The following is a 13,536-nucleotide window of genomic DNA, read 5'->3' as shown; positions in this document are numbered from 1 at the left end:
AAGAGGACCCAACGCTTCCCCTAAAAGGACCACAGGCTTCCCACTGTGCTGGGATAGGGCGATGGATTTCTGGACACAGACTGACATCACCATGGAATTATTTCCCAGTTTCACCTCTTGTTCTTCTTGGTAGAGGATGCATGTCAGCACCTCCTTTTTTGTAACAGTTGGGCCCTGTTTAGGACCCAGAGCAATTATAGAGAACTCACTGACTGCTGAGATGCTATCTTCCTCCATAATGGAATCTTCCTTCCCTGATATTTCTGAAGTATTGTCATACATGAGTTCGTTGTTTCAGTGAAGTTTTTCTGTAAGACAGTCATCTGGCCTTGATCGTCTGGTGATGTAGCCTCACAGCTTCAGCTTTTCTCTTCCTTTCTGCTTTTTCTTTATCATGAGTAATCTCACTTTTAATGGACTCCAACCCTGAAGTGGTTGCCACAACTGAACAAGATTTTTCACTTAATCACTTCACTGTGTCAAACATCTGGAGTATCCATGTTATCATGTCCTTCTGGCCTTCTGATTAGGTGATTCCTTTGAGTTCTTCTGAAACATTTGTATATTCTGAGCATTCATGGCTGAACTTCCCAATCTTGAAACCTTATGGTAAAGTCAAAAATCACTCCTTCAGTAGCTTTCTGAAGTTGCTGCTTCTCCTCCAGCAAGGCCAGGGCCAATGCATGGAATACCATCTGCGGAATCCCTTCTATCCACAAATAAGACTGTGTTCCCTGCCTGTTCAAATATGGTCCTGAGGATGTACATTATAACATCAGAGCTAAGCAGGTTGACTACTTTGTTGAAAGCAGGGCAGAACTCAGGAGGAGGTGGTGGCAGCAATACTTTATTTTATTTTCTTGTTTTTATCCTTTTCTTCTGCATATGCTCAGCTGAATAAAATATTTTACATGCTAACTTAAAATATATTCAAAATAGTACTTTGATTAGAAACAAAATAGTTTTCTTAGAGAAGGAACCACAAGATGAGTAATATATGATTCTCATTCAGAACTTAGCTCCTGTTTTTTTTTAATGAGAAAGGCTGATTCTCTGGAGCTATTGAAATAAACCCCAGGGGCTTGCAGGAAAATCTCTGGGGATGTTGAGAAAAGAAGAGGGAGAAAATCATACACACACACACACACACACACACACACACACACGCACACACACACCACATTGGAAGATGAATTGAAATTCAAAAAAAATCCAAAAACTTTTTTCTCCCACCCAGAAAGAAATCTTTGTAGCAGTAAGGAAATTATGATGAGACTACATTCTATTTTTCTTCTAGTTAATGATTGTTTTAAATAAAAAGTATGTTCCCCATAGCCATTAAATAAAAAACATTTCATATATTAAATGGAAAAATATCATTCTCAAGAACCCACATACATTTATAACTAAGCAACATGTTAAAGATTAACAAAGTGTAAACAAACAAGGTAAAATTCTCACCTAGTTTTCCTTTACTGACAGACTGCATTTTGAGATTACAAAGAAAGGATCATTTATTTTGTTATTAGTCTTAAAAAATAATCTTACAAAAATATTTTTTAAAAATCATAAATCTAAACTATTATATAAAAAACAATCAGTCTGTATCTGTCTGAGTCAGCTGATAGGTGGATTCTCTCATAAAACAACATACTCCTGTCTGTAAGCATAACAGAGTATCATTAATAATGGTAAGGATTGGTGCTTGTTCATGGGATGGATCTTATTAAACAATAAGAGAAAGAACTGTGTCCCTGAAGAGGATAGGTACTCCATGGGAAAACCAACAGTTCACTAACATAGAGCCTAGGGGCTCTCAGAGTCTAAACTACCAACCAACGAACATACATGTACTTAACCTGAGCCTCTGTGATCATATGTAGCAGATGTGCAGCTTGGCCTTCATGTGGATCTTGAATAATTGGAAGTGGAGCTACTCCAAAAACTGTTGCCTGTATGTGAGATATGTTCTACTAGCTGAGCTGCCTTGTCTGGCCTCAGTGAAAGAAGAAGCATCTAGGCTCTCAGAGACTTGAAGCCCCCAGAGTGCAGGAGAAACCTGCTCAGAGAAGAAGGGGAGGGAGTATGGAGGAGGAAATGTGGGAGGGGTTACTGGGAGGAGGCAGTGAGTGGGATGTAAAATGAATAAATAAAAAATTAAATCTAATTTAAAAATGCAGTTACTTCTACTTTAATACCTCATGATGCACATCTACTCATTAATAATTTTTTGTTAAATCATGTCAGGAAGCTTAGGGCAAAGGTGGGTATGAGAAATTAATCATTACCTTGAATATTACAAGCTTTTGCAAGACAGTTATATCAGCCAGTGCTAGTTGGGCTGCCTTTATTCACAAAATTCTCAAAAAGTCCCAAGCTCAACTATTAAAAGTAAATCTTTCTGAGTTGCATTTTGTTCCCTAAGATCTTTTCTGCGGGGTTTTGGATTTGTTTTTATGAAGACAGGGTTTCTCTGTATAGCCCTAGCTGTCCTGGAACTCACTTTGTAGACCAGGCTTGCCTGGAACTCAGAAATCCAACTGCCTCTGCCTCCCAGAGTGCTGGGATTACAGGCATGTGTCACCTAAGATCTTATACATCAGAGCCACAAAAAAAAAATCTTAACCTAACTTTACAAACCTACTTCTCCAAATTCTTTCTAGGGGTGATGGTCATTGCTAACAATCTACATCTCTACGTTCTAAGTGGTGGTTTATTCATTAATCTGTTCTAGCAGTGATGCTTGAAAATGATTAAGCAGACTTACTGTAAGTACCAATGAAACAGCCCAGCGAGGGGCTCAGAGTTTTCATACAACTCATCAATTAGGAGGGATGTAAAGACTGCATGGACTACAAGCCGCAATGCTCCACAACAGTATGAAGTGCTTAGGGCATGTAGTCCTCAGAGCTTGCCTCTCTGAGGCACACACACCATGGTTGTGTTAAACACTGGGCTGAGCCTTATGAGTTGTAAAACTATTTGTTATTCCTCTTGCACGGGCCTGATAAAATGTGACTCTCTTTGTCCCCACAGTTGACCTCAAAGATGCAATAGCACATCAAGTCCCATTCAGGTCATGAGTCTTTCTGATTTCACTTTCTAAGTCCTGTGAATAGGTTAGCTCCATTCAGGTAATTGCTCTGGGTTTTTTTCAAGCAGGTCTGGGGTTACTGGGGGTAGTGGGGGTACTGGTTGGTTCATATTGTTCCTCCTATATGGCTGCAAAACCATTCAAATCCTTCAGTCCTTTTGCTAGCTCCTCCATTGGGGACCCTCTGCACAGTCCAATGGTTTGGCTGAGAGCATCCACCTCTGTATTTGTGAGGCACTGACAGAGCCTCTCAGGAGACCAGTACAGCAGGCTCCTGTCAGCAAGCACTTCCCAGCATCCAAAATAGAGTTTAGGTTTGGTAACTGTATATGGGATGAATCCCCAGTTGGGGTAGTATCTGGATGGACTTTCCTTCAGTCTCTGCTCCACACTTTGTCTCTGTATCTCCTCACATGGATATTTTGTTCCTCTTCAAAGGATTGAAGTATCCACATTTAGTCTTTCTTCTTCTTGAGCTTCATGTCCTCTGTGAATTGTATCTTGGGTATTCCAAGCTTGTGGGCTAATATCCACTTATCAGTGAGTGCATACTGTGTGTGTTCTTTTGTGATTGGGTGACCTCACTAAGGATATTTTCTAATTCCATCCATTTGCTTAAGAATTTCATGAAGTCATTGGGGTTTTTTTGTTTTTGTTTTTTTTTTTTTTTTAGTATTTTTACTTTCTATATTCTAAATTATTTTCTATATTCTAAATATAGAAATTAATATCCACTTATCAGAGATTGAATTCCATGTGCATTCTTTTGTGATTGGGTTGTCTCACATAGGATGATATTTTCCAGATCAAACCATTTGCCTAAAAATTTTGTGAATTCATTGTTTCTAATTGCTGAGTAGTATTCCATTGTGTAAATACACCACATTTTCTGTATCCATTCCTCCTTTGAGGGACATCTGGGTTCTTTCCAGCTTCTGGCTATGATAAATAGGACTGCTATGAAAATAATGGAGCATGTGCTTTTATTGAATGCCGGGGAATCCTTTGGGTATATGCCCAGGAGAGGTATAGCAGGGTCCTCCGGAAGTGTCATGTCCAGTTTTCTGAGGAACCACCAGACTGATTTCCAACCAGCAGTGGAGGAGTGTTCCTCTATCTCCACATTCTTACCAACACCTGCTGTCTCCTGAGTTTTTGACGATAGCAATTCTGACTGATGTAAGGTGAAATCTCAGGGTTGTTTTAATTTGCACTTCCCTAATGACTAATGATGTTGAGCACTTTTTAAGGTGCCTCTCAGCCATCTGAATTTCTTCAGGTGAAAATTCTTTGTTTAGATCTGTACCCCATTTTTAATAGGGTTATTTGGTTCCCTTGGGCCTAACTTCTTGAGTTTTTTGTATATATTGGATATTAGCCCTCTATCAGATGTAGGGTTGGTGAATATCCTTTCCCAATTGATGGTTGCCATTTTGTCCTTTTAACAGTGTCCTTTGCCTTACAGAAACTTTGCAATTTTATGAGGTCCCATTTGTCAATTCTTGATCTGGTGTGACTCTAACCAAACAAGTGAAAGATCTATACGACAAGAACTTCAGGTCTCTGAAGAAGGAAATCAAAGAAGACCTCAGAAAATGGAAAAATCTGCCATGCTCATGGATCAGCAGGATTAATATAGTTAAAATGGCCATCTTGCCAAAAGCGATCTACAGATTCAACACAATCCCCATCAAAATCCCAACTCAGTTCTTCACAGAGTTAGAAAAAGCAATTCTCAAATTCATCTGGAATAACAAAAAACCCAGGATAGCTAAAACTAGTCTTAACAACAAAAGAAATTCTGAAGGAATCAGTATCCCTAACTTCAAGCAATACTACAGAGCAATAATGTTAAAAACTGCATGGTATTGGCAAAGTGACAGACAAGTGGACCAATGGAATAGAATTGAAGATCCAGAAATGAATCCACACAGCTATGGTCACTCGATCTTCGACAAAGGACCCGAAAACATTCAGTGGAAAAAAGATAGCCCTTTCAACAAATGGTGCTGTTTCAATTGGAGCTCAGCATGCAGACGAATGCGAATTTCTCCATGTACTAAACTTCACTCCAAGTGGATCAAGGAACTCCATGTAAAACCAGACACACTGAAACGAATAGAAAAGAAACTGGGGAAGACCCTTGAGGACATGGGCACAGGAGAAAAGTTCCTGAACAGATCACCAATAGCTTATGCTCTAAGAAGTCATTGTTTGTAACAACAGAGAAGTACTCTATTGTGTAAATATACCACATTTTCTGTATCTATACCTCTGCTGAAGAGCATCTGGGTTCTTTACAACTTCTGGCTCTTATAAAGAAGGCAGTTATAAAGATGTGTATGTGTCCTTATTACACATTGGAGCATCTTCTGGGAATATGCCCAGGAGTGGTTTATCTGGGTCCTCAGGTAGTACTATGACCAATTTTCTGAAGAACCACCAAACTGACTTTCAGAGAGGTTTTACCAGCTTGAAATGCCACCAGCAATAAATGAGTGTTCCTCTTCTCCAAATTCTCTCCAGCATCTGCTGTCCCCTGAGTTTTTGAACTTAGCCATTCTGACTGGTTTGAGGTAGAAACTCAGAGTTGCTTTAATTTGCATTTCCCTGATTATTAAGGATGTTGATCATTTCTTTGGATGCTTCTCAGTCATTAACTACTCCTCAGCTGAGAATTACTTGTTTAGCTCTGTAACCCATTTGTTATTTGATTCTCTGGAGTCTAACTTAAGTTCTTTGTGTATATTGGATAAAGCCCTCTATCAATATAGGATTGGTAAAGATCCTTTGCCAATCTGTTTGTTGCCATTTTGTCCTATTGACAATATCCTTTGCCTTACAAAAGCTTTGAAATTTTATGAGGTCCCATTTGTCAATTGTTGATCTTAGAGCATAAGCTATTGGTATTCTGCTCAGAAATATTTCCCCTGTGCCCGTGCGTTCAAGGTTCTTCCTCAGTTTCTTTTCTATTAGTTTCAGTGTATTTGGTATTATGTGGAGGTCCTTGATGCACTCACTTGGATTTGAGCTTTGTACTGGACCTTAACAAGTTCTAGCAGTGGTATGTGAAAACTAAATAACATTAATGTAATTTTAACTTATTATCCTGTTGTAATTACTCTCTGAGAGGCTTACTGCCTTCATTGGCCAACCTAGGCCTAGACCTGGTAGTTTCTATTCTGTATAATCTACTCAAGGCCTAGAATATTTTCAGACTCTGAGACTCACTGCAGTATAAGCTCACTTTTCTTATTATTTCTGAATTCAACATCACTGTTTTAACTCAGCTATTCTGGCTCAAACTCCTCTCGCAGATGATTTATTCAATCTGGATTTTCTTTCAGCTTTTGAGTTGCTCTGATTGGCTTCAAATTAACTGTAGCAATCTTTCCTGACCTTCTGACTCCTCAATCTCTTGCTCATTCTGTCATTTCCTATGTCTAGTTTGTTCTTTCTTCAATCTGTCTCTGTAAAACTCTCCCAGTAAAACTGCATCCTTTTCCCTCTCTGTGATGCTCTACTCTCCCTCTCAACTCTACTGTTCTCCAGGAACTGTATTCCTGCACTGTACTCTCCTCTTCCTTCACTATCTCTCTCTAAATTGGCTTCCCTTTCCTCTCTATTCTCATGAGTGTGGCATATCCTGTTCTGTCAAATCTTTCTCTGATTTGTCACTTTTTCTGCTTCTCAATTTGACATCACTTTCAACCATTAGTGCTTCCCTCCTCAAACTAAAGTTATCTTCCTTGTTTAGGGAAAAATGTGGATACTAACGGTGTGTCTGCATTCCAACCAGAGGTATTAAAGGTATGTGTCAAGGGCTGACCTACACCCTAATTACCTCAGACAGGGTATGATGGCAAAGGTCAATAAAACAAGAGACAGCTCAATCTTGAAAAAATGTGTAGTAAAGGGAACACTTATACATTCATAGTGGGAATGAAAATTCATCCAGCTATTATGGAAAACAGTGTGGTGGATCCTCAGAAAGAAATCTACTTTGATATAAAGCTACACTACACTTGGGCAGTGTATGCTTGGGCAAGGATGCTTCCTCCTATCACATAGACACTTGGACAACCATGTTCACTGCTGCTCTGTTTATACTAGCCAGAAATTGAAACAAAATAAATGTCCTTCAACAAAAGAAAGGATAAAGAAGACACACACACACACACACACACACACACACACACACACACTAAAAACATGAAATTTGCAATCAAACAGTAGAAAAAAAATCCTTCTGAATTAGAAATTCTGAACTCAGAAAGATGAGTATGGAATATATTTTTATATGTGGATATAAGCCACATATAAGCACCATACAAACACCACACGAAATAAACAAACACCAATCTCAGTTAAGCGAGAACAGTTTATTGAATTTAATAACCTCAATAGTGGCCAGACAAGGAACATAGTTCAGAACTGAGTCTGAAATTATGACATCAAACAATTCTCAAGGCAGGTTTTTTATAGGGAAAAAGAGGTTCAAAAAGTTTAAATGGCAAGAAGGGGAGCAATATTACATTTCGGCTTATTTGACAAAGCTAATCTCTTAGCTGATTGGTCCTGACTAAGGAAGGGTATGCTCGATAGGTAGTAAGCAGGGGGATTTCAGAACATTGAAATAACAGAGCATAAATTTTGGCTTATCAATAACATTCTTCAGTGTCAGATGTGGATAATTGCTTATGGGAAGTGGAGTCTGAGAACCAGAACATTATTTCACTTTATGAACAGAATGGAGACTAAACACAATGGCTTCAGATATGTTAAAAGGAGCAAGCTTCAACACAATCTATAGAAACATAAAGTGTGTGTATAGAGAACTGGACTGGGGGGCAAAGGAACAGCTAAATCTCTGTCATCATAGCTGCAAAATTTTTTAGCAAGGGGAACTGAGCTACTATCCTTTGAAACCAGAGAGAAAGCGTGTTTGATGCCAGGGTTGGCAATTATTGGGCCAGCAAAATTAATCAAGGAAAGGCAGGTGGAAGTGGGCTGGGTAGAGGAATATCCTCATAGAAGCAGGGGCAGAGAGGATGGGTTAGGTGTTTTCTGGGAACAGGGAAACTGGGAAAGGAAATAATATTTGAAAAGTAAGTAAAGAATATATTCAATTAAAAAAGAAAAAGAATTGTAATTTAATAAATGCTCACTAAGTCTAAGTTGGGCATGTGGAACTGGGTATTGTTCAGGGAATATAATTCTTAATATCATTTTATAAATTGAGAAAATGATAGGATGAAAGAGCTAACAGTTCATTTAGCTGGGACAGAAAGGGCAACAGCCTTCACACGATTTTCTTTGTTGTGTGTCAAGCACAACATTCACTAAATAATATTCCCTGAAAAGTGTGAACTATTTGTGCCCTCTATCCCATGGACTCTCTTTACACTATTCATAAAACATATACTTTTTTGCAAATTTCCAACATATTAACTTCAGGCCCACCTCTGCTTCAGCATTCAATTGCTTTATTCTCCTTTGTAAAGCCCAGCCCATCCTTTCCTCCTACTCTGTTCGTTTCAGGCATTCTCTGCATTTCAAAGAGCTCCTATCTGCACTACGACCAAATTTCTAGACTCAGGGCTGGGATCAGGTACCTACTTTTCAGTGGTCAATCTTGTTGCACATCTGTGTTGCATTCGACATGGGAGCATCCCTGTCCCATACATCTTCTGTTCTATCATTTCGTCAATCTTTCTGTCAGAGGGTATTGAGTCTCCTGTCATAATGAGAGGGCCGTTTGGCTACACTGAAGCAAAATACCAGTGTTAATGAATAGAAAGTTAAGTTATAAGTCATAAAAAAGAGAACAAAGTTGGTATAATTAAAAACATTTATTATCAGGACTATTTACAAAATTAGATGAAGATGTGGGCCTTGGAGCAGGGCAGAAGATTTGGTCATCTGTGTATCCCAGTCTATGTGTCCTAGAAATATGCAAACTCAAGGTCCTCCTGCCTCAGTTTCTTACATGTGTGGATTGCTGGAATACATCATCATGACTGGAAGAAGTGCAGTTCTTGATGCTATACATAAGGAAAGTCACGAGCACTGAGACCAATGGGAGCAGGTCATGAAAGCAGTATATGTATTATTGTCTCCCACCAACAATAGCCAGCCTTAAAGTAACAGTTATGAGATTTGGGGATATTTAAAATGTATGGCACTTGGTATGGATAATAGACAATGCATAATATAGACATATTTTTATTCTGGGCATAAATGAGAAATAATACCTAACTTGCCACATTATAACAGATCAACATTCTAATTTGGAATACAAAAATCAACTAAAAATGAGTATACCTCAAAAAAGAAGATAAAATATAAAAAATAACTAGTTAATTTCACGCAATGTATGTTATTTTTTGTCCTGTTTATTTCATCTTTGAACTGTAGCTCGTTCAGTACTGTGAATGTGTATAATAAAACAAAAGGGCCCACCTCTTTATGGCAGAGACCGGGAAAAAGAAACAGTGAGCATAAGCTGAGGAGAGAATTGTCCGTCTTTCCTTTCTCCTCCATCTTTCCTGACTTCTTTATTTCCTTTGCATTCTTTCTTCTTTCCTTTTCCTCCTTTACTTGTTCTTTCTCTTTTTCCTGCCTCCCTCTCCCTTCCTTCTTCCTCCTCTCCTCATTCCAATGCTTCTTACTGTTTTTTCTTTTCATAAGTCTTCTTATAAATTTTTATTTTCTTTTCTTTTTTATTTGTATTTTTAATAGATATATTCTTTTTTAATTTATATGTTATTAGATATATTCCTTACTTACATTTCAAATGATTTCACCTTTCTTGGATCCCTCTCCACAAAAGTCCCATAAGCCCTCTTCCTTCTGCCTGTTCCCCAATCAACCCCCTCCACCTTCCCTGTCCTGGTTTTCCCCTTCACTGCTGCATCGAGCCTTTCCAGGACCATCATGGGCATCATTTGATATGTGAATTGTTTCTTGAGTATACCGAGCTTATGAGCTAATATCCACGTATCAATAAGTGCATACCATGTGTGTTCTTTTGTGATTGGGTTACCTCACTTAGGATGATATTTTCCAGTTCCACCCATTTGCCTAAGAATTTCATAAATTCATTGTTTTTAATAGCTGAGTAGTATTCCATTCACATACCGTGGCAAGAGAAGTTGCCTTCAAACATGACATGAACAAATATACAAACATACAAAGACACATCATACACATGGATCTAAAACAGGGAACTAAAAAAAATAAAATAGTATGCCATGAATTATGTTACTTTTCTTTATTGAATCACTTCTCTCTACTCCTCTCAGATACTGCTTCCATTGGGTGTGTTCACTTTGAGAGATTAAGTTGTTCTTGAAATAACGTATATCATTTGCCTAGTGGAGCAACAATGCACTCCCTTACCTCACACCTCAAAAACTCTAGAGGGCAAGTATTTAATAGAGTTTCCTAAGTCCTTGTAGAGCCTACAAGGAAAAGCTGCGTAATGGTGGTGAGCACCTTTAATCCCAGCACTCAGGAGGCAGAGACAGTAGGATCTGGTATACAGAATGAGGTTCAGGACAACCAAGAATAGAGAAATCCTGTCTCAAAAAGATGTATTTAGAAGGCTCTTTTAAGACACATGTGATGCTCTAGTAAATTTCTTGCTGGCACCAATTGAAGCAAGAGCAGGTGCCCTGTGAGCAGCAGCACACACTCTGCTGAGCTGATTTGCATATGGAGTCATTATCCAACAGCCCAGGCTCCTTTAAGGGCAGCTGCCAGGAGCCTAAGAAGCATCCTCTCTTCCAGCTCTCAGAGATGGAGACAGACACACTCCTGCTATGGGTGCTGCTGCTCTGGGTTCCAGGTGAGGATGCAGAGGAGTGTTGGGAGCAACCTCTGTGGCCATCATAACTTTCCATGCCTCTGGGCTCTTGATTATTGTAATTAGGGCATTTGTAATTGGTTTTAAGTTTCCCCAGTCCCCTGTATTTTCTGTTTTCTCTGAGTGATATGCACAAATATTCTTAAAAATTCCAGAACGAATATATATACAAATGATCTGTGTGTTTATCATTCCAGGCTCCACAGGTGACATTGTGCTGACCCAGTCGCCTGCTTCCTCAGCTGTGTCTCCAGGACAGAGGGCCACCATCTCCTGCAGGGCCAGCAAAAGTGTCAGTACAGCTATGCACTGGTACCAGCAGAAACCAGGACAGCCACCCAAACTCCTCATCTATCATGCATCCAACCTAGAATCTGGGGTCCCTGCCAGGTTCAGTGGCAGTGGGTCTGGGACAGACTTCACCCTCACCATCAATCCTGTGGAGGCTGATGATGCTGCAACCTATTACTGTCAGCAAAGTTGGGAGGATCCTCCCACAGTGCTCCAGGGCTGAACAAAAACCTCCTGGGGTTGCAGCTCACCGAGGCTCAGTCTCTCAGTTCTCTCTTGCTCACACATGTCAACACATAGATTTAGGCTTGTTCTGAAAAATATCTCAAATAATGAAAAAAAGTTTTATAAACAGATATATGTGTGTGTCCCATTCTTTATGTTTGTAATTTAAAAAGTTCCCAACAAAATATATAATTGCTTTAATTATTATTTATCATTTAAATTGTTTATTTTTTAATTTATTGAAAAGGAAAGTAAAGAGATAAAAACACTTTATGTTAAAATTAAAGATTTACATGGAAAATATTTCAGATAGACACATTAAAATTGACAATTTTCATGGAAAATTAAAGAGTAAAGTGGTAGACATGTAAAACATTGCTAAATTAATTAAAATATGGGATAGAAACATTTAATGACAGAATTGATGATTTACATGGAAAATATTTCTGATAAAATTGAAGAAATATACCGAAAAATATGTTAAAATTAAAGATTACCATGAAAATCATATAGATAAAATGAAAGCCATAAAGATAATTCTAAGTTGATTGGAGGTGGAATTAAAAACATTTTCAGATAACATTGATAACATTGTAAATTTCAGAAGATTTACATGAAATATATTTCTCATAAAATTCAAGAAATAAATAGACAAACACGTTAAAATTTATTATTTCATGGAAAATTTTATATATAAAATTATATATATAAAAGTTCTTTAAAGCCAGGTAGTGGTAGCACATGCCTTTACTCCCAGCACTTGGGAGGCAGAGGCAGGCAGATTTCTGAGTCCAAGGTCAGCCTGGGCTACAGAGTGAGTTCCAGGATAGCCAGGGCTATACAGAGAAATACTGTCTCAAAAAATCCAAATAAATAGATAGATAAATAAATAAATAGACAAAAAACTCTTTCAAAGATTTACATTGAAAACATTAGTGATAAAATAGAGGAAGAATATAGAAAGACACATTAAAATTGAACATTTTTTTATTCGATATATTTTTTATTTACATTTCAAATGATTTACCCTTTTCTGGCCCCCAACTCCCAGAAAGTCCCATAAGCCCCCTTCCCTCCCCCTATTCTCCCATCCACCCCTTCCCATTTCCCTGTTCTGGTTTTGCCCTATACTGCTAAACTGAGTCTTTCCAGAACAATCCCCGTTCTTCTTGTACCTCATTTGATGTGTGGATTATGTTTTGGGTATTCCAGTTTTCTAGGCTAATATCCACTTATTAGTGAGTGCATGCCATGATTGATCTTTTGAGACTGGGTTACCTAACTTAGTATGATGTCCTCCAGCTCCATCCATTTGCCTAAGAATTTCCTGAATTCATTGTTTCTAATAGCTGAATAGTACTCCATTGTGTAGATATACCACATTTTTTGCATCAATTCTTCTGTTGAGGGATACCTGGATTCTTTCCAGCTTCTGGCTATTATAAATAGGGCTGCTATGAACATAGTGGAGCATGTATCTTTATTACATGCTGGGGAATTCTCTGGGTATATGCCCAGGTGAGGTATAGCAGGATCTTCCAGAAGTGAGGTGCCCAGTTTTCTGAGGAACCACCAAACTGATTTCCAGAGGGGTAGTACCAATTTGCAACCCCACCAACAGTTGAGGGGTGTTCCTCTTTCTCCACAACCTTGCCAACACCTGCTGTCTCCTGAATTTTTTTTTTCCATCTTTTTTTTTTGTCTTTTTTTTTATTTGATATAATTTATTTACATTTCAAATGATTTCCCCTTTTCTAGCCCCCCCAATCCCCGAAAGTTCCGTAAGCCCCCTTCTCTTCCCCTGTCCTCCCTCCCACCCCTTCCCAGTTCCCCGTTCTGGTTTTGCCAAATACTGTTTCACTGAGTCTTTCCAGAACCAGGGACCACTCCTGCTTTCTTCTTGTATCTCATTTGATGTGTGGATTATGTTTTGGGTATTCCAGTTTTCTAGGTTAATAACCACTTATTAGTGAGTGCATACCATGATTCACCTTTTGAGTCTGGGTTACCTCACTTAGTATGATGTTCTCTAGCTCCATCCATTTGCCTAAGAATTTCA

The 13,536-nt window shown here is 38.5% G+C and overlaps 1 pseudogene and 1 gene segment (V, D, J or C); one reads left to right on the top strand and one right to left on the bottom strand.

Annotated features, from left to right (window-relative positions):
* Window positions 1-319: 319 nt before the first annotated feature.
* Window positions 320-2,822, bottom strand: LOC127678014 (E3 ubiquitin-protein ligase UBR1-like; annotated as a pseudogene).
* A 7,973-nt stretch (window positions 2,823-10,795) lies between these two features.
* Window positions 10,796-11,608, top strand: LOC127677160 (Ig kappa chain V-III region MOPC 321-like). The segment is given in 2 exon segments: window positions 10,796-10,943; window positions 11,159-11,608. Coding segments are annotated over 2 exon segments (450 nt in total).
* Window positions 11,609-13,536: the final 1,928 nt, after the last annotated feature.

Source organism: Apodemus sylvaticus, chromosome 2, assembly GCF_947179515.1.
Source record: "Apodemus sylvaticus chromosome 2, mApoSyl1.1, whole genome shotgun sequence".
Classification (NCBI taxonomy): domain Eukaryota; kingdom Metazoa; phylum Chordata; class Mammalia; order Rodentia; family Muridae; genus Apodemus; species Apodemus sylvaticus.
Note: the sequence above shows the minus strand (reverse complement) of the source record. Positions and strands in the feature narration are given on the sequence as shown.